This window comes from Accipiter gentilis, chromosome 1 (genome assembly GCF_929443795.1).
Source record: "Accipiter gentilis chromosome 1, bAccGen1.1, whole genome shotgun sequence".
In the NCBI taxonomy this organism is placed as follows: Eukaryota; Metazoa; Chordata; class Aves; order Accipitriformes; family Accipitridae; genus Astur; species Astur gentilis.
The window spans coordinates 13,479,868-13,502,234 of NC_064880.1; the positions used below are offsets into that span (position 1 = coordinate 13,479,868).

General features: G+C 38.5%; 1 protein-coding gene across 10 annotated transcripts in view; it reads left to right on the forward strand.

Moving 5' to 3' along the window:
- Nucleotides 1-22,367, forward strand: part of AGAP1 (ArfGAP with GTPase domain, ankyrin repeat and PH domain 1) — a 390,622-nt gene that overhangs the window by 168,024 nt on the left and 200,231 nt on the right. For all 10 annotated transcript variants that reach the window (XM_049800184.1, XM_049800193.1, XM_049800202.1 and 7 more), the window contains one exon: nt 19,805-19,932. In XM_049800184.1, the coding sequence (XP_049656141.1) occupies nt 19,805-19,932 (128 nt within the window). The remainder of the gene's footprint in view (nt 1-19,804; nt 19,933-22,367) is intronic.

The window sequence follows — 22,367 nt, forward strand, 5'->3', positions numbered from 1 at the left end:
ACTGAAGTAAAAACAAATTCTAGAAGAGGGAGAAAGTTTGAAAATTCCTTATTTTTTAAAACCTCTGCCTTTTCTACAGCTGGTATTGTAAACTTGGAGATTTTGTTTCTGGATGTGTTCTGCCTCATCTGCTTATGCATTCAGTACCATGAATAAAATGTGATTTTTGTTATTGTTCCACCATATTAATTTGTCTTCCATCAAATGGTAAAAATTGCTGTTGAACATGTATGTGGCAGTAATGTCTGTATTGCACCCGTAGATTAAATTTTAGTTTTATGTGCCAGTGTGGACATAGGCACTAATCTGAAGGACTGTGATTGTTCTTTCTCCAGAGGTGGAGGTTGTGTTCAGTTTTGTAAGCATATCTGAAATGACAGTATCTGCTCTCATTTTTTTGTTAAGTATCAAGTACCATTTCCAATCTATAGCAATAAACTACCCCTTTTTTAAAATGCAGGGCGTAGACATAAGCCTCTCTGAATACATGGCATTTTTTGATATTATCTGGAAACATGCTTTCCATTTTTTAGATTTTAAATTCTAATCTATTCCTGCTTTGTCATTTTACGGTCTGCGTTACACATTTGTGCTGCTGCTGTGTTTACTACCTTGGGAAAATATCACTGCTGCTAAACTGTCTTGCATTTTGCAGAGCCTTACTCTCAATAAAGAAAAACCAGAATAGAAATAAGTCAGATGTCCTGTCAGGTTGACAGAGGTTGAATTATGGAAGAACATCCCCCTGCTAAATTTTGTCATGCTGCAGTTCCTGGTGGGGCTGGTGACAGAAACTGAAGAGAGCAGTGACAATTTCTGTAATTCTTTTTGAGCTAAGTGACCTGAACAGCAAACTGATTGCATAGCGAGTAACACGGTAACAGCACAGCTGCTAACAAGGCTCAATTGTGGGGGATGTATCCAAATACAATGATTAAAAAAAAAAAAATACTGCTTAGTAATATGTTAGCTAGATGATTCTTCAGCTCTGCTTTTGCAGTGGCTAATGATGCTGTAATGGAGGGTGCAGGAGCTGACCACAAGGTCAGATAAGGGCCAAAAAGGGCTTTAGCAGAGCATGAGCTCCTTAAAATGCCAGTTTAAATTTTTTTCATTACAGCGACAACCTTTTTCTTACTTGCATCTGTTTTATTTCTAAGAGGCCAATCTAAACTGTGGCTCATTTGCTGTGTTTTGGGGGATAGTCTGCCTTGCTAGCAAGTCTTTTTTGCTCTTCTTAATGTGATACTCTTTATTATGGTACTATCACTTAATCTGATTTTTTTCTTCTTAAATTTTTATTGACAAATCTCAAAATGTGTTAACACCTCATGTGCTCCCTTACAGTATGTGTTCTGTACAGCTTGTCCAACAAGTTCTCAAATACAGATGGCAGTGAGAAATGTCTCTTGTTTTCTTCAATTATCCTTAATATGTTGTCCCTTGGTCATTGGTTTTAACTGTCCTTTGTGGATTTAACTTTAAATTTGTAAGCACAAAATGACTCTGATGGCTTACTATTGCTGAATGAAAGAATAAGAGCTAACATGCAAGGTGTTTTGTCTCAAGGCAGATGCAAGGGAAGATGCCCCCTGCTCCTTGCTATAAAACTGACTGTGAGAACACCACCAGCCTGCTCAGAGCATCACCAGAGCGTTTTGGAACACCTGGAGACAAAACCTGTGCTCAGGGTAGAAAGTAGAGGCTGCCAGAACAAGGGCGGGAGACAATACCAAGCCTCTGGAGTCTTGTGAGAAAAATCTGACTTCACCTTGAGAAGCAGCTGTGGTGTGCCCTGTTCTCTTGGTGCATTGTGCTGTGGTATTTCCAGCCATCCCTTGAGGTTCCAGAGAATAATTGTTGCTCTTATATTGTTATTTCTGGCATACAGCATAGTGAAGGTCTTTCATTTGAGTTGTCAAACAGAAAGCTCTGTCAAAATGCTGATACTACATTTATATCTCTTAGTTTCTATAACTTTTGTCTGTTCCTGGGTGTGTTTGCAGTGTATTTAGTAACATTTATTAAGGAGAATAGCTTGCTTTTTCTTCTTATAATAAAGGGATGCTTTTGTTTGAGCTATCAAACATTTAAGACTGGTGTAATAAACATAATCCTTTTGTAATGTTCTCTGTTGTGTAACAAACACGTTTTAAACATCAAAGTTTATTATTAGCATAGGTTGCTCTTCAAAAGCGATTTCTGAAATGCATTGCAAATCGTTGCCTTTCAACTAATCTGTATGCATATGCAAATCCTATTGAAACTGTTTGCTTCTCTGGGATTAGCACTTGTGTATTCAGAGTTTAAAAGCCTGCATGAATGTATGGGGGTGGTGTGTGTAGTAAACCAGAATAAGTGTTGGCATTAGTCTTCCAAATTTCTATGCCAGAAAACATCCAGCACTACTATCGAGTTTAAAATACATGCTTTTTTCTCATTCTTTATAAACTGGAAAATCCTTAAACTAATTGTGTATAATTTAACTTCGAAATTGAAATTTGATCTGTTGAGGTTGCTTGCAGAGGTAAGTCCCTGGTGTTGCAGAAGGAGACTTGTGCCTGTTAAAGGTGGAACTTTTGCTTCTTCCCACTTAGAAAAAAAGCATTTGCACCAATCTTGTACTGTGATTGTCATCAACAGTACGTGCACAGTGAATTTTATCTGTAATTTTAATTTTTAATTTTATCTGAATTTTACTTGTTTTATTTCAGTTTTTAGAGAAGATGGGATTGGCCCATTTTTTGACCAGTCTTAAACAGCGAGTTGCTTAACGGACAACTTTATTTACTGTCGGTCATTAAGACTGCTGGTAGATGGTCAGGCCTGGCAGGTCGGGGTGTTTTGAGATGCTTGTTAAGGGATATAAACCTTAGCTGGATGCAGTATTGGGCTAGGATAGCTGTTGGCATCTGGGCATCCCAAATACTTTGCTAAGGTTAAAAATATCCCTTGAACATATGGAAGCTTGTTGTCCTGTTCATGTGGTTGCTTTAATGATGCCTAGATTCTTGGGGCAGTGCAATCCTTAATGTGTATTTTGTAAATCAATGTTGTTAACTTGTATCAAGCTCTTTTCTTTCTTTTTCCTTAGTTATTTGAGTTGTGTATGCACGTGTGCCCAAAGCAGCATGGCCAGACTCTGTACACTATAGGATCTAGTTAGGATTTTGTGGAAAACGGGAGAATACAGCATAGTATTATATTGTACAACTCGGAAGTAAGTCTGTAGAATATAGAACTACTTTGTGAATAGACTCTCCACATATTTTGGTATTTCACTAATTTTGTCTTTCCATAGGTAACAATCTTCCTGTGATCCATCCTGTAGACTTGTTTTAGCAATGCATGCTCCATTTTGTTTTTAGTATTAATCTCGAAAGTTATTTGGCAGGTGGATGGGACCGTGTGGGCTGCCTCTGTGTTAAACAAATTATCCCGACTATTAAGCACGACTGTTGGGCACAGAGGCTCAACTAGTTTTATTAAGGGATCGCAGAAACTGGGGACTCTGGCAAACTTGTTTGGTGTCAACTTGTTGCTCCCTGTGTGTACCCTTGGTTAATGAAGCATTTTGAGAGTTTTTGGGTTAAAATACCTGTGCTGTATTTTCTTGGCTGTTACTGCCTGCCTTGACGCTGACAGCTAGTTCATGTAATGGGCTTGTCCTTTTCTTGCCAACGCCTGCGCTTGTAGTACTACAAATGTCAGGTCAATAAGCTAGCTTCCACTAGTATTAGATTTAAACACTTGGAGGCTATGTAATGAAGAAATGATTTGAATTGCAAGTGTGGTACAAAAAATTTGCAATGAAGAGCTTTTTCTTGCTCATTTGAACTGCCTAGTTTCTGAGATTTGGTTGGGGGGCTGGGGTAGGGCAAGAAATGGTTTCTTGATGGGGACCCTGGCAGTCAGCATATCTGACTTCACTTTACTATCTGCTGATAATTGGTAACTAATGTGATGTAGCCAAGCTGTGCGCTTTGGCCCTCAGTTTGCTGTTGTTTGGTTTTGACTTTTTTTTTTCTTTTGGCTCTTCATTTATAGGCCTTGAATGAAAGTTTCCTGTAACTTCCAAAACTTTGAATTAACTTTTTAAGAAATCTTACACAGATAGAAAAAGAAGGCAGGTTTTTTGAGCATGTTTCAATCATCTTTGTCAAGTGCTCTGTTCTGCTTGATAGCAAACACTGCATTCACTCAGGAACCTCTGCAGAGAAGTGGAGAATCTTGACCAGCTGCTCAGCGCCAATGCCAGTACACGCGTGTTTTGCAGTTGTTACTCAGCTGGCATCATTGCTTAACCAAAAGTCCTTGCATTGTCCAAATTATTTACCATCTTCTCACTGGGATTAATTTCTTTAGCATCTTATGTGTACATGCAGCATTGAAGCCTTAATTTCCAGTAGAGCTTCTTCGGAGAAAGACTGTCATCTTTGTCCTTATGATGTCCGGGTGAGATCCAGCAATGCCTGACGAAGGGACGATGCTGCTGTGGCCATGGGCACAGGATGGAGCTGGCAGCACCTGCTGCCGCAGCGGTCCTGTGTGGGCAGGAGTTGTCCTGCCTTCTGGGGAAGCCAGTGTGGTCCCTTTGCAGTGAGATTAAAATCAACAATTAATGTAACTAGGCATGAAGCAGATGTGGTAGGAAAATGGAAATTTGCTTTTATGTGGTGGTGACACACTGGCGATTTGTTTGTGAATTGTTTGTGAAACAAACGTCGTTTATCTTGCATTTTAGAAATAGTATCTAGGACTTGTTCTCAGTCAAGGGATCTTCTACTTTCCTTGGAAGAAAGTAAAGCAGCGTGCTACTGTCAGCCAGGGTTTGCGGGGTTGATATCAACTGCAGAGAAAGCAGTACCTCACTCGGAGCATGAATGCTGGTCAATCACCTGGGGGAGCTTTAATTCAGAAGAAGAATTAATACAAAGCTGGTATAAGACTAAAAAGCTAGTAGTTTTGTTAATAAATGTATGAATGCATATTCTTTTCAGTTGCAGTATAATAAACCCCAAGATTTCTAAGCACACAAGATCCTGCTGCGTTAGGTACCTTCTAGAGTGTCTCACCACATGCGTGCCCTTTGAAAAGGCTGAAGATGGTTTTCAGAGTCACAAAAACAGTTTTAAATTTAGAGCTTGAAGAAGAACAAACATTTGCCTATCTGCACTTAATGAAGGAACATTATTGGCAGATGCTGAAGAAATATTTTTCCATAGAAAATTGGATTTTGTGCATAAAACTTGTTAATGTTAATAAAGACAGGTCATTACTGGTTTCAAGTCATATATGCAAAATCCAAGAGATGTAGTGTGCTAGTGGTGCTTCTGTTGGTGATACTTTTGTATAAAAAATATTGTGAGGAGTAAATCAGCTTCAGTTTAGCATATATACAATTGACTTGCTCTCATCATTTATGCCTCTTCTGATGGCTGATACAGTTGCTTGTGTCTTAGGCATCATAATTTACAGTCTTGTGGAAAGGTATGTTTAGATTTAAGCTGTGCAATAGTGTAACTAATGAGAAATAGAGGAAATTTATAGCACTTGATGATTGATTGGATAAGTACCTAGACATTAATTGAAATCTGAGGACTCCCAGCTGTCTTTCAGTTTAAAAAAAAAAAAAAAAAAAAAAAAAAAGTCCTTTTGGACAAGCAAAACTATTGCTTCGTATTATTTTGGAAGTACTTCTCATGTTTATGGAAAACATGGTTTGAATGGAGAGGTGGGAAGTTGGTAGGGTTTTTTGTAATTTGCCAGTGCTTGGGTAACTAGTGTATGTCCCCTAATCAGCTGCAGGAACTGATTAGTTTGTACCTATAGTGGTATCACTTAGCTCTTATTTTACAATGTCGGTGTGACTTCAGTTGTCTTCCCCAGGATCGTGCATTTTGGCCCCAATACAGTACAGAAACTTGGCTGTAGTCAGCAGTCTCTGCTTATCTTCTACTTATCTTCCCTGTCCCTGTTTAGCAAAGAGGCACTCAGGCCTATCTGTTGTGTGACAAATTATCTGGATAAATACTTTATATTAATCTCTCCATTAATAATGCTGTTGAACCGGTCATCTCTAAAGAGATTGCACAGCTTTCTTCTGTGCTGTCATTCTATAAATGTACCATTCTTGCTGAAGCTTAGTCTTGTGAAAATGTCTAAATTTTCCCATTAAGTGCTTAAAAAGTAATAAAACTAAAGCCATTAGCCTTCACTCGTCAGATCTGTATCAAGAGAAATATTCTTCAGTGCAATAAATCTGATCAAATGTTCGACATTTATATCATTTGAATTCATTCTCTGGAAATGGACCTTTGAAGGTAAATTGCATTAAGTAGGGCAGTTTAAATTTTTAATACAATCTTATTGTAACTGTTAGCAAATGATTAAAGTGCAAAGGGGGGGCTTATATGTTTGTGAGATTTATGTTAAATGCTATATGATGCTTCTACTCTGGTGGGTAGCTGCTTTTATGACAGCTGAACGTGCATAAAACCCACAAAAGCAAATAAAGAATTTAGCCTTTAGTAATAGAGTAGATGACTTTATATCTGCTATTGGATTTGAGGAGTTAGTTTTTGGAATGGGATTTATTTCACCTGTGAGTGAAGCAGCAGTCTTGCTAACAATAAGCTTAAGTGGTTTTCTAATGGGAGTTAGTGTGTCTGAGAGGTGGATTCTGATGGCTCAGTGGACAATGAGTGGTGATGTGTTTGTGCGTCTTATGGATGTTGCTGTAGTGTTGCTTTTGCTTTGCGCAGTGTATGCGTTCTTACATTGTAACTCAGTTTTATAGATTGTCACCTTTGGGTGCAGCTGCATCGGTATGGTAATAGTGAAGTCTGAGTGTCTTAAAAGTACCTCAAATGCTTTTATTTTGAAAAGTTCTGCTAGGGAGGGGTAGCAACTATGTGGTGTGTATCTAGTGCTCGAAAGCCATCAAACTGGTTTTGTCCACAGATGCAGCACACCTTGAAGACAGAGCTGCTGATGTTTGAGGCAGACAGTCAGGAGGCTGGAAATATTCTCCGTGAGACATGATACCTGACTTCTTTTTGTTTTCTCTGAGGAGAATATTCACATCTTGAGGAATAATATCCATATTTTAAGTGAGAGAAGTAATATTTGTTCAAATTGTATAGTGAATGTGACGGTTTTGATGTATCCCAGGAGTCAGGTTAAAAAGGACAGAGGTGCCAGGGGTTTTGCTGGTCCTCTGGACCTCTGATATGCCCAGGTACTTCTAATCAAAGCATAGATGACTCCTTTATGTGTAAATCATCTGCTTTGTAGTATTTGGCCTGCCATATGACTACATCTACCAGATGTGCCAGGAGGACAGGGGAAGACAGAAATAGCTTGCCATTAATTTTAATCCATCACTACAGAACTGAAGTGTGCCTTCAATTATATGGTTTTATTAATCAAGCTGCAGTTTGGAGCAATATCATCATGCTTGCATCACAGAGTGACAGGGAAAGTGTGATGGTTGGAAAATGGGATAAAGATAACAATTTAGGAGACAGAATGCTGGGTTTGATTAAACATACTTTACAACTATGTGTTGTCTGCCTATATGAAGTTTGATATTAAAAACATGGAAACAAAAGAGAACCAACTTCTTAATGGCAGAGCCACTTCTATGGATTATTTCAAATAGATAGTAGCTGAAAATGAATTTTGAAGAGTGTTACAGAATTGCCATAGAATACCAGTGAAAGTCAGGAATATTCATTGGTTAAGTAGTTAATACCTAGATTTAACAGGGCATAAGTGAGGCTGGACATTTAAATGCTAAATAAAATCTGGTAGTTTTCCACAAGAACAATTAACCATTAGCAGAGCATCAGAAAGATGGACAGTGTAGCTTGTGCTTGGAGTGCCCTTAAACTGCATTCTGGTTTTTACCCTGTCTTCCAGCCACATCATGCTTGTCTTGCAACTTCAGAGATTAGCATCTGTCTGCTTTCTGCCGATTCAGGCTGATAGGGGAGTTTATGTCAAAAGTTCGTGGACTATCCTGACATGGAGCAAAGCTGTAGATTGGGTCACCCATGCTTGCGGTGGTCGTTGACTCTACACTGTGCTTTTCATCCTCCGTGAAGGGCGTGCTAAACCCTGCCCTTACAGCATCCAAACTTGTCTTGCTTACAAACAAGCTTGTGTTTTAGGGCTGCTGCAATACTTCAGAACTTGAAGATATATAATACTCTGCCACACTGGACACGTGGCCCTTTGTTTTGGGACCAGGTGTGCGGTGTATGCAGGTAGTTCTGTGATCTCAATGTGCAGTGGCATCTCTGGATTCAGAGACTTCGGGTTGTTATGAAACAATTTTAAGTTATTTTACCAGTTTAAAAAAAAATAATCATTGTTTATTCTAATGAAAGGCCTGGGTTTGGGGTAACAATGTAAACTTTTTCTTCACAGGTGAATTAATAGAACTATCTGAATGAGGCACAAGTTAAGTTGAATTTGATTTCGTAAATGTGAATATATTTGTTTCTTTCTATAAGGATGGATATGTCTGAGTTGCACTAATGTAACCAGAAGCTTTCTATCATTGTATCCTTGTCTGTGTGCTATTTTTGGATGTGCCTAAATCTTTAGAAAGTAGAAATGTTGTCTATGAAAAGAGTAATTTGATAGCATGCCCCACAAAATAGGCTTTCCATGAAGCTACTTCAAAATGTAAATAAAAAATTGCTTGCAAGCTGGTAAAATTCTTAAGCATAGTATTGTTGTATGTTACTGAATTCTATGCTTTGACATGATTAATAAATAACTCTATGTTTTGACATAGAATTCAGTAACATACAACAATACTATGCTTAAGAATTTTATTCTTAAAGGATTATTAAAACCCCAATTATTTTATTTATGGGCATTTTACAAAACACATCGATTTGACATCATTGTATTTGAAAGCGCTGTTTTCTGTTTGTTTGGGGTTTGTTCCCCCTATTTCAACATTTTTTAACCTTTGTATTTAAAGTCATACCTTTGTGTGGGAAATAACAGGATTTATGACTTGATTCCGTCATAATGGAAAGATCAGCAGAGCTTCATGATTTACTGGTTAGGTAGATGCATGTGCAAAAGTCTTTACCTGTGTGTCTGACACAGTGTTTGCCCTACAAATCCTCAAGCCATATGCTTCTACTTGCAACACAGTTTGATTAGTGAAGAAAACATAGGTTTATTTTTAAAATTTCTGTAGATGCCAGATGCTTACCAGATTGTCTAGAGGATTTATTGACATATTTGCTTACCTAATCTTGGGAGACAGTGATTTGCATCAAAGTTGTGAATATGTGATATGTAGTGTTAATCATAGTTACCTGCAGAGGAAAAAAATAATGTATTGACATTGATTAGAGATATTTAACACTGAGTCTTATTTATAACTTTATAAATGTATTTTTGTATTGGTAGAAGTTATTATTTCTGAGAGCCAGAGCTGAAACGTGTACTTCAATGAAAGCATCACAAAAAAACGGAGGTACCAGTAAGGTGTGGTTTTAAATTTATTTTAAGACAAATGTAGTAAAATCTTTTAGAAACGTTAACACTGAACTAGCCCATTGTAGCTGAATTTGATTATTAACTGTGGTGATCGTGAAACAGTATTTTTCAGTATAAAATTTGTGTGTTCATACATATATTGCCTATTTACTTGTATTATGAAATAGCCTAATAGTTCTTGGAAACTATCTGTATCTGAGTAGTTATAAAATTGTTTTAGTAGGGTGAAGGTATTGCGCATTTTAGTAATAAGATGCAACTTCAACTCTTTTGAGGAGCCTGTGTAGCAAGATAATAAAATTACAATATAATCTAATAAAGCTACCAACTTTTCTTTATAAGGTACATTATGTTCAGTGTATACATTTCTTCTGTTGGTTGACTACAGTCAGGCTGAGCTTGAGCTTGCTTTGAAGAGCCTGCTCTGCTATGAGTAGACTTGCTGCTGGGCAGTGTATTAGCCCATCATTCCCAGAAGAATATAAATGGGTATATCAAACAATTGTGTATAGCTTAAAGTTTTAACCATCCCATGTTAGAGAAGGTGAAGACTAATGCAGATAAGTGAAGTATATAGTGTTACTTACCCCGCTTTGTTCATGTTTCGCAGAAGCTGTATTTCTAGCTTCATAGCTGCCTACTTGGCTGTCCTGGCAATTTTTTTCATTCCAAAATTAACATGAGTAGCCTTGACTTTGTTCCATCCTGAAGGTAACTGTTTATTACAGTCAGCATTTAAATCCCTCAAGTAGTAGGAGCAATCACACAATAGCTTCATTTCCAGCAAATTAACAGCCCTACAAGGTAATGGTGACATAAATGAAGATAAATTTGTTTTAATATCATGAGGTAAAGGGAATGCAGGTAAAAATCGGATCCTATGTTAAAATTCGTCTTCATTTTTTGGGAGCAACTTCGAAGCTCTCACTGGATTAATCTTAAATAAACTTCTGTGTACAGTATAGCTTTATATTGAAATAGATACCACAAGGAAGACAACAATGTGTTAATTGGAGAAGGCAGTCTTCTCTATCAATGTATAGTATTCATTCACAGCTAGTGAAGGATTTTGCTTATTAGAAACTTTCTTGTGACAACAGACACAATTCAACACTTCTGAAAGATTAATTTATTTTCATAATTTTACCTGCCTAGTGTAGAAGTGATAGCTTCTTTCCAAATTAGAAAACTAACTGGGTTTATTTAGCATTACCAAGTTGACACATCTTTTTAAAGGTTTTGGAAAGCAGTATCCAGTGTTACTGTGATTTCGGAAGTGATGCAGAAATTCAGTATTTGACAATGAGAGAAGAGAAGGGAAACAGTGACTTACTGAGTCTCCAGAAATAAAGCTCTGGAAGCTCAGAGCCTTTGACGTTTCTTCCATGTCCTCAGAATATAGGTACAAGCTGCAGGGAGAAATGACACTGTCATTGGCAGCAGTACCTGTTTGGGAAGGGAAGGCAGGAATATTTGGTGCCTTTGCTCTTAGCCGACTATTTTGACAGTACATTACCTTTTGACTTGCCAGCTGAAATTGTTGCATTTGCTTTGGCATTGGCATTGTTTAATATCACGTCTCCTGTAGGTTATCTTTATTGAAATGCCTGTTTTAATTTTTTGACTCTTTTGAACCTGCAAAAACAGGTAGTTTCACATAGCCGAAATAGAATAATAGCACTTCAAATATATGCAGTGGTTTAAACATCTACCCGCTTACCTTGTTCTCACTGGGGAAGAGGCACGTCTCATGTGACATACCTTGCTTCCTTGGTAACCAGAAGGCTGTGTTTAGACGCTTTTCTTTCTAGATTGTGCGTAGGTGCTTGAGAAGTAGAGGGAAATAACACAAGAGTGAAAGCTATCTAGTTTATATGACTACCCAGCACTTCTAAGTAAAGTGTGTTTTAGTCAAGTGGTAGAAATGCAGGTATCATGTATGTATGTAATCAAATTATTCTAAGAGGAAAAGATTTGTCAACCAAGCACTTTGTCCTGTAAAACTTCCTAATGCTTTTGGTGCCTTGCAGTATAGGTTTTATTGGTTGGTTTTGGTTTTTTTGTCACATAGCTTGACTCTTTTCTTGCTGTGCGGGGTCAGAGGTAAGTACCTGCACACTTCCTTTTCTCACCCTTGTTGTCGTGCTGTAAAGTGAAATAGAGGTTATCCTGGCAAGTACCACCATAGTCTGTTAGAACATTTGGTGGATTTGTGTTCAGTGCAGAATAATAACTCATCTTTATGGGTATGGCTGTACAGCACACTGCTTCTACAGGGAAAAATAGCTTAAGAAATTTCTGGCTGTATGTTGTGCTTTAGCTGTGCTTATGCTGGCTGATTGTTGGATCATGGCTTAAACTGGCTTACCTGAGTCAAAAAGTTCTTAAGCTGATTTTCCTGCTAGAAGTGGCATCTCATACAACTATATACTACTTTGTGGACTGGTTTTGTGCATTTACTTGCCTCAGCTTTATGTATGACATGCTTGCACACAAGAATACCATGTTAAATTGACTGCTGATAACATTACATGGAACAGATTAATCATTGTTGGAGAGAACCGAAACAGGTTAAGAATCCTGAGGATGAGACTTAGGGGTTTTTTTATATACTGACATTAAAGGAGAGGTCCCGTGGCAGAGATGTCCCCCTCAGCAGGACAGGGAGGTGTATGTTAGTCACAGTACAGAGCAGTACTGTGATTACACTGCCGTGCTGTGCGCGGACACCTGAATCTTATCTTGCTCTCGAACAGTGAGTCAGTCTACAAATCCAGCAAGAAGTTCCCCTTAACACATTTGTGATTCTTTTTTTTTTTTTTTTTAAGTCTGTAGTTGTTAAAAATGTTGAATTTGTATTGGCAACATGTTTAGGACGCATGCAAATAGGTAGTGGCTTTTCCCACCCCCCAGAAAGTAGTTTGAGAAATTGCTACATCCAAGCCCAAATACTATAGGAGTCCAATACTTGTTTCTGTGTTACAGCTGGCACATGGTATGCCACCTCTCCTTTTAAAGGGAGAACTATAGAAGTTGTTTAGCCTAAAAAATGGATTGAATTTAAAATAACAGGCACAATGGCCTTCATAGTGGATACTTACATTAATGTTTCCCATTCAAAAGCATTTGTGGTTAGTGCTTGCTCTTGTAGTTATTACTGCTTTGGCTGTAATATGTAGTTGTGGAATAAATTTATTTTTATTGAACACTTATTGTAAACATGGAATATTAAGCTAAAAGGCAGCTGCCATAAAAATGTAAGCTGCTTTATATCTTAAACTTCCCACTGTGTGTTTTCCTTAGGCAGGGCCTTTCACATGAAACAAATAGATGTTCATCAGCTGGGCTTGTGGGCCCTTGTGGGAGCAAACTATTTTTGTTCATCTGATGAACCATGATTTTGTTGATGTATCAGTTATACTAGTTATGCTTCTTCCACTTTCCCTCTCCTGCTCGCTACCAAGTTCTGTTGAGGTTACTGGGGTTTTTTAGGAACCAGGAATTAGTTAAGGTATATCTAATGGTGTTTGTGCCCTGATGTTCATATTGTTGGCTGGAGATGCTAGCTGGGATACTTCCTGCTGTATCAGTTTCTCTGTTCTGTAGGAATTACAGTAATGAAGTATGGTAACCGCTACTGATACTGTAAAATACTCTTTAAAAGCAAGGAATAGTCCATGGAAGTGTTAGTTTATCAACAAGAATGAGGCAGTGACAATAAGTTTGAAGTGTTGAACATGGAGAAGAGTGTGTTCTCTCCTGCGCGTCATTCAGACCAGCTGGCAGGGCCCCTTTAGCTGCTGTATGTGCGGACCCTGAGCACTGGGACATGCCTGAATAACTGCAACTTCAGGGTGATGCATCTTCTGACAAAACCAGGTAGCCAGCTGGGGAGAGAGCAGGTGATGAGCGCATCAGCTCCAGAAGGCACACTAGCAGTGCAAGGATCCAGCTGGATGATGGAGTTGCACATTGTCCTCACGCTTGGTGTCTGAAAATGGAGGGTGACAAATTTTGTGATGTTTCTGAAGCTGTCTCTCTTCCTTGCAATTTTAAGCACTAAGCAAGTATTTTGACCTTGTGCTCGTGTAAAAGTCAGTTTTCACAATTTATATAATTTAAACAGGGAATCGGATTTCTTAAGTAAGCCTTATGATGAAATGTTAATTTTCTCATACTTAAAATATCACTGTGGCCTTTGACTTTACAGTGAGAGCATCCCCTTCTCAAAGATGCAGTACAGTGCATATATTGCTTAGCCGTCGTTGTAAGTCATCCTCTTATCAAGCATCTTGTTTAGCCCCAGTTGTGGTAAGGGTAATATTCTGTGCTTTTTGTAGGCAGAGATCTCTTGATAGCCTGTAAAAGCATCAAATCAGTAACTGTCATGAATGTTACTCCAACCTACAAGATTGCAAAAAGAATTAAAATTTGTCATAGAATTTCAAAAAGCCAGCATTAATTTTCAGAGATCTGGCTCTTCATGTTAGCAAGAGCATTAGGGTTTCATTTAAAACTAATTCTTCACCTTTTACAGATCACTAATGAGAGATGTGAATTGAACAGAGACTTTCTGCAAAGATAGAATGTTGTTTGTCATTCAAAGTGATCTGTGAGTTTGGGGGGAACCGTTGTTTTAAGATGAAAGGTATTCTTTGTGTAAACCTTCAGGGTTTTGTTTCTTCTTTTTTTTTTTTTTTTTTTTTTTCCACAGAAGTTAAAATAGGTATTCATGAGTGTTTGTCCCTTCTGTTGTTTTTCAGTCAGCCATGAGCATTCCAACTTCAGCTGAAAGCTATTTTCTGTCTGTCAATAAGTGGAAGAAAATTTACTGCATGATTCTTGCATTCCCATCTTTTGCACAAAGTGGCAGATTTTAACTGAACCCAGTGTTTACTCATACTTGGACACACAGTGGAGATAAATGGTCTTATACGTGTTTTTATGAGAAACCAATTTTGATTTAAATTAGTGGTAGTTCGAGAAGACTGCTTGCATCTCTTAAATACTCAATATTCCTGTACCGGTGATAACCGAGAAGAGGAATATTACCAGATGTTACAGGTATTGTGTGTCTGGAGTCTTCCCTTTTATTATTTCAAGTCTTCCTTGGTAAAAAACAACGTAAAGGGCACAGCAGTAACACTATTCACTGCCTTTTGGGAAAGAAAGCAGTGATCAGATTGTTGATACCTCTGGATGTTTTCTAGGACCCATCTTAAAACCAGGGAAAGATCAGGTCTCAGGCTGGACAAGACTTCCCTAAACGCATTGTGCAATACGCAGAGGTACCTTTGTGTTTTCAGTTTTAAGAGGTGTGGAACTCAATGAGACAGTCTTACCTTGTGTCTTGAACTTCTTGTAAGGAGTATTTTCCCCCCAGGTCTCTGCCTTTCTTGTCCTTATACTTGAATGAAGCTGTGCTAATGAGATTTTAGAGACCCAGCTGCCCCCGCCAAAGCAGCCTCACACTGCACAAGAAGTTGACATGTGAACAGCCCTTTGAACCAAGGAAATACAACTCTGTCAGAGCAGTTACTCTGGCAACAGTATTTCTAATGGTGATTAGCTCCGAAATGGAGCACAAAGAGGAGTCGGTTCATTATGGAGGCGCAGCTCTGGGTTTCGGGGAGAGGAGATGACCTGCTGTTCCTCCCGTGAGTGAATTTAGTCCTCTGATAGTCAGCCCCACGCCGTGGAGAGCAGAATAAGAGGGCTTTGTTTGGGGAAAATTAGTGTATGGGTAACTTTTTTCTATGTGCAAATGGAAACGGTGGTGGTTTGCAATGCAGATCTGCCGAGCTGGAGTGCAGAAACCTTGCTCTACAGCTCAGAGACTGCTAGACCACCGAGCTTTCCTGCTTAGTGGTACAGTCCTTCCAATAAACAATCCGGTGAGAAGTTAGTAGGGGATGCTTATGAATGAGTGGTTTGACTAACAAAAAGTAGTGTTTAAGATGAAAGTGGCAGGGGGTGGGAAGGTTAATTTTGTTTTGGTGAGCTAGGTCAGGCATGGCAGAAGAGGCATTCAAGTCAAGAGCTTTCTCTCCAAACTTGGACATTTTTATTCATCTTGCAGACTAGGAATTTCACATGCTTTTAATTAACAAGGCCTTAAAGCAAAATGCAGCTTCTAGTCATTCTGGCTTGTGAAATTAAGTTTAAATGTATAAGAAATAAGCATCAGTCTTCCCCAAAGACCAAATATTTGCTACATATCAATTTTCCTGGTTTACAACTCTAAATATCCTTGGCATATCCCTGTTTATTTGCAGAAGAGTTCTTGACTTCGCAGATAAATTTTATTTAGCTTTTCATACTACAAGCTCTCTGAAATTGATGGCTTAATTGAGTATATAAAAGTAAAGGGAGTGCAACTGATTTTTAAAAATAGTTGAAATGTTCGTTGCTATTTTGATCTTTTTTTATATCTGCCACATAGATTAAGTCAGTACTCATCTGTTTTAGAAACATATCTTAGCAAGTATATTTACATTAAATTCAGAAGCACTGAATCATCTTTGGGATGAGAAGGAACCTGAAAGCTCTGGGGCAAAAATATTTCTGCTTTCTTGCATTCTCTACTCGCTTTATAGAACAGTGCTTGTTTTAATTGTATAGCGTCCTCTGGACTGACATTTCAGTTACAGGCTCTTCAGTATTAATCTGAAGATTGTGACTCTGAGTAGCCTTTTAAATTGGTTAATGAAGTACACTAGTTGGCTTTCATTAGCAGCAAAAAGATGTTTACATACAGGCACAGCTTACATCAGGCATTCCTGGAGAGCAATATTCATTGCTGTTATGTTTTTCAGTAGAGGTCCCACCCAGCCCTTCAGCTGCCTAAACTGTTGTGGTGGTGGTACCGCCTTTTTGGGAGGGGAAAAAACCAAACCAAAACAACCCAAACCAAATGAAAAACCCCATTTGTGCTTTTGGATATATTTTGATATACTCTGACAAAGTTGCTCATAAATCCAGTGTGAACTTGTATATAGTTGTAGTTGTGGAAACAAAATATGTTGGTTTAAGGATTTTTTCCTACCACCGCTAAGCAGCTAATGAGTGATCACTTTGAGTCCTAACAAAGATGTAGTAACAGAAATGGGGTTTGGGCTGAACACGCAATATAGCATGGCTGTTCCCTGGATCTGGTGTTAGTTATAATTATGGTGTATTTCTCTCTTGCTACACAACCATTTAACTGTGGGTTTTTTTCCTCCCTAAGTACTGTGTCTGAAGATGTCAGCAGCAGGAGTTAGCAGATCTGTGGGGTTTTCAGTGCCAGCCATTTTAAGTTTTGTGTATTTCAGGGCTTTCTTCTCTGGAATAGAAGATACAGAAAATGGGAATTTGCAGCAGCACTGCTGAGGAGATATGTGCTGAACCCCTTTTATTGACTTCTGATGGGCAAGATTTAGGTTTCATCTCTTCTCTCAAGGTAGCTTTAGAAAGAGCACAGTAGGTCTTTTGACAGTCCAGCGATTGCCCCACAGATGATCAGTCACGTCTTTCATATGTTGCAAACTTTGAAGGGTCAGGGTACTCCTTTAGGTACTTCTGAAGCTCGTATCACCATCATATCCAAGGGCAAGTAGCCCTGAGCACTTGAATATTGAATGCAATCTAATTATGGAGTGACGGCTACATGACTGCAATGAAAGAAGCAAAAACTGTTTGGTGTCTCAAAGGAGAGCAGGTTGCCTAATGAAGAGAGGGGAGAGGCAGGAGGAATCGTGCTCTGGCAGGGGATATTAGACTTGTTGCCGAAATGGAGGAGGAATTGGGAAGGTTTGGCAGCTCAGAAGGGGATTTCCATTAGGGGGCACATCATTTTTCTAATGGAGAGAAGAGCTAAGAAATTTGAGGCTGAGAATGGTCTATTCTAGAATTTGTAGCACAATTTTAAGTAGGTAACATTAGATCTGCTGCAATTTTACCATTTTTACAGAGCACAGGATAAATTACTCTTTGTGCTGCTCTGGGTAAGGTTTAGTTTCCAGCTGCTTTGTGGTTTACTCTTCACATTTCTAGAGTAACAATTTGTGCTGCTTTTGCTTTTAAAAATTTATTTGGTTTTTTTAGTGTCTGCTTTTGTAGTACTTTGCTGGCATTCAGGTTGTGCGTTTGAGGAGGTGAGTTCAGACTGTTGTGGGGTTTTTTTCCTTGTGCCTTCCTAGAGTGATAATTTGGCAAGACTGCATTATGTATGTTAGTGTGTTGCTATAGACATGCCTATATTCAGATTGAAGAAAAGAGGTAAATATTTTTCTTGACTAATTACCCCTCCCATGTGAGAGTGGAAGCTTTTGCTGAGAAGGTAGTTTTCATTCATGTGTGGTTTTAATTCCATTTTGGTCTTAATTTAGGTCTCACCACATATGATGAAGACAAATCCGTGTGCGTATATTAAAATCTGACCTTCGGTTTGCTCTCTGCATTCACTAATGTGTTTTAAAATATTTTAATATATGGCTTTCTAGGCTCCAGATCAATAAACCAATGGGTCTGAAATGACGGAGTGCTACGATATTCCTCTGTAATTTAAACATGATTAGCTGATGAAGGTTATGATCAATATGCCAGCGGAAGATAAATTAATTGATATCATCCTTTCAGGATGATAAGAGGCCTATTGGAGGTGGGATGTAACTAATGAAGCTGCTGCTTCATATATATGAGCCATTTTTTATACAATGTATTCTCACTAAATCATGGTTATGCCATCATTCATTTACATGAAAAACATACGCCACAGACCAGTTTGTTATTAAAATTGCATTCATTTGAGAAGAAATTGTATGCGTATACTGCTAAATAATATCTCTGCCTGTGTTATAACATATTGAGGAAAAATAATCTTGGAATTTAGATAATTATCTTTTTATATTTTCTGAACAAGACAGGTTGAATGCTGTTAGTTTAATTACAGCAAGTTTCTGTGTGACTTTTTCAGTAGATGCCAGTAATTGTTGCCGGTCTGCTTCACTGACTGGTTTTGGTGGAGGCCATGCAAGCGACTACAGACTCCTTTGCACAAGTTTCATGAAGTGCTTTGCTTCGTGAAGATTACTGCATGCAAGGAAGCTAGATTTATTTAGTAGTATTTTTGATTAGCCACTACACTAGTCTCTGTTTCTGAAGACTGAAATTTTGATTACTTTTTAAGTTGTGCCCCAAAAGGTAGGCAACAAATATGTAAAGGATTTTGGTTTTAAGTATTTATAACCTAAAAATAGCTCTTTCCAAAGGCCTTAGCTGAATAGTAGAATGAACTGAAATTCCAGTGTATCACAGAACAAATTTCTGAAATCGTTTGACCTTTTGAAATTGAAAAATTATGGGAGAGGTGTGGAAGTTGCTGCATTTCAGATCAGCTCTGTTCCCATTTTTTATTATGAGTCTGCTAAGCTGTATATAGAGATGTTAATGACTCTGATCCCTGTATTTGTTTGATAAATGCTGCTTTTCTTTACATGTTGAAGAAAACTCCTTAATAAATTGCAAAATAAATTTGGCATTTTTCCAACTGTGCTAGTGCTGCTAGGTAATAAAAGCTAAAACTAGAAATCATGATACAGCTTCTTTCCATAATGAATTTGAATGGAATGTGATGTGTGGCACCGCTAATCCAGGTATTCTGTGTCAGGGACCCTTAGCAGTTTTATTATTCTGATTATTGTTTGTTTCAAACGCTTCAAACATGTGGTTTCCAAAACTGATTGTCCTGATGCAGTGGCGGGTAATTAAGAAAAGTCCCCTCTATTCCTCAGCAGCAGAGAGTACATGCTGCCTTGTACATAGCACTGAGATGCACTTGAACTGGATTGTTAGTCAAGTGTTGCTCATACTTATCTTCTATCTGCAAGGAGAACATCCCAAAGAATGGAAAATGTGTACTACCATAAGCTTTGTTAGTGTGCTATTATAAGCATGTAGTGGACTTGTAGCATTGCTGGTATTGCTTTTTGTAACTTGTACACCTGCCTTTTCCCCTTGTGCTTGGATGTTACTGGTTCTGTGGTGTTCCCCTGGTGGAGTGAGAGTTCTGGGGCAATTTTATCCATGTGGAGAACAGAGCTGGAGTCTCATATGGAGCGTAGTGGGGAAAACCAGCATCTGTCATCTTAATTGGATGATTACAGTCAATTTCTGGAGCAGGCTTTGGCAATGGAAAACTCTGTTTTGTGTATTGTGCGTTCCATATATTTTTGACATACCATATTTTCCAGTGTGTACTATAGCTTACCTCCCTGTATGTTTTGTTTTTCTTTAGTTGCTCAGAAGATCGTTGCAACAAGGAAGAAACAGCAGCTCTCAATTGGACCTTGCAAATCTCTCCCAAACTCTCCAAGCCATTCATCTGTGTGTTCTGCCCAGGTTTCTGCTGTACATATCAGCCAGGTACACACTATAATGAGTGCTTGCTTGAAAAAGGAACCGATAGGTTGCTTTTCTTCTAATATATTTAATGTCAGTGCTCTTTTTGCTGCTTGATAGGTAGTTGGCATTTTTTTGAAACGTATCGGTGATCTGTAGTTTAAAGCAATGCTTTTTTTTTATTATTTTTTTTTAATTGGCTTGACTTTGTTTCAAGAAACTGCTGCAGTAAAATAGTTTGGCTTTAAAGTCATCTTTGATCATACTGATTTATGCCCAGCATCCTGCTGTTCTGAGTAGACCAATTGTTACGATAGTGGGATTTGCTGTACTGTGTTTTAAAATTACCTCACTATGTTTTTGGTTATTGTTCTCATTCAGAGCAATAATAGCTGGTGTCTCTCAGTGGTTAGCGTGCTAGAATTTTACATTTGTGGGCACTGTGTGCAGTTGTAATTGCCTGTCTCAGTTGTGCTCAATTGTAATGATTCCCCTTTAATGACACAGTGATACATGTTGCTATTGACCTGTAGATACTATGTGTAAAAACAAAATGCTACCTTAATGTGTGGCAGCAAAGTCTGGTGGCCTTGATGGTATTTTTGGAAACACACAGTTAATACCAATATTTTCTAACTTGCACAGTTTTTACCCACATGCATTAATACGCTCTCCTGTATTTCCCTTGTCATACCCTTCCTCAGTATCTTTGTTTTCAAGTGCTAAGTGATAATCTCTGTGTACATTCACAGTTAGGATGTATATAAGCTCTACCATTCAGATCCAAGACCAGGCAGATTGCATTCCCACTGTGCTCTCTCACTCTTGGCAGATGGATGTATAGGGCCATCATTTTGACCCTTACAGTCTGTGGCCAGAGCTGTGGCCTGGTTTCCTGATTGCCACTATAGCAGTTTGAAATGTCTGATAACCACCAGCTCTCCTGGCCTGTTCTTCAGTCTAAACTCAATAATATGCCAATAATGTCCCCTAAGATTATGTTGCAGTCTTGAGCCACCCGCGTGAGGTTTTGTTTTATCTGTGGACCTTTCTCCCACACTGAGAGTGTCTGCTTTTTGGCAAAAAGCAGTATATTGAAGAAGTGTTCTATCTTTGAGGAAAAGGTTTTGTTGTCCCTGTCCCCCTCCTTTAATTTGACATGTTACTGTCTTCTGAAAACACTCTGTTTAGATTTATACCGCAGGATGAAGGCTCTGGTTCTTCTGTGGTCATAGTGACTGGTCTCCTGTGCCCTAGTGTAAACTTCCACCACTGGGTTAACTCTAAAGATGCAGATGCCAGTTTGGTCTTAGAGTTCTTTGCTGTGAGATGTTCTGCCTTGAGCTGAGTCCAGATACTGACCTCAGATTGTGACTCTCACTTCTGCAGATTATGCAAAAGAAAATGCTGAAGTTCAGACCCCCCTTTCTAAAGCAGGTGTTAAGGTGCATGACTCTTCTGAAGAACCCTGGCACCTTTTGGTGAAGTACAAGTTCCTCATATGGAAGAGGTTCTCCCCTTTCTTGTTGTATGTGACATTGACCAAGTTTTCTCAGTCACTCTCTGACCAGTTTGTTGCCACAAGCACTTGGAACTAACTCTCTCTGTGAAATGCTTTTCTTCCAAACAATTTCTTCCAGTCAGTTGTGTATGTTCATACTTTTAGACTGAGAGGAATTAGGCTGCCTGTAAGGGCTATCTGAGACCCGTCCTATTCAGTGGTAAAAGAGGAAACACACTGTTGCAGAAATATGGAGAACAAATGGCACCATTTCCAGTACTGACCTTACTCTTGGATCCAAGAATGACCTAGCTTTCTCAGTCTCCTGATGACTATGTAGTTTTTCAAGACTTTCTAAGGAGGATAGATGATGCTTTGTACAACCTAGTCTTAGCCAGCTGTATCTCTATGTTCCCCATTGTCTTAAAGCAGTTTTGGTCACCCTTCTTGTTAATGAAGCTTGTTTGATGAAGAACATCAGATATCTAGGTTCTCGCCAGTTTCCTACCCAAGTCTATTTTGGAAGCCAATAGCAATACCAAATTCTAGACAAGTATTTCACCTATGCAGCAAACTTCTTGCTAATCATAAGGACTTCTTTGGGAAAATCAAGACAAGGTAGCTTTTGTGATAAGGATCCCTACAATCTGTTTCAGTAAAAATGAAATAATGTTCTTTATTGCCTTTACCAGCTGGCATAATTATCCAATGGGACAATTGCAACACCAGTCAAAGATGTTTTTCTTCTGAAACTGATGTCATGCCTAAAAGTGTAGGCCATAAATCTGTTTCATGTCTTATCGCCTTTGTGCTACACTTAAAGGCAGTATGACCTTGTTTAAGTAAAGGAAGCTGAATCCTTATCCTGGACTTAAAAGAACTTTGCAACTGCAATTCCAAGTCTAAGATGATCTGGGGGAAGATTTGTCATCTCTGATCTTGGCTGGAAGACTGGCTG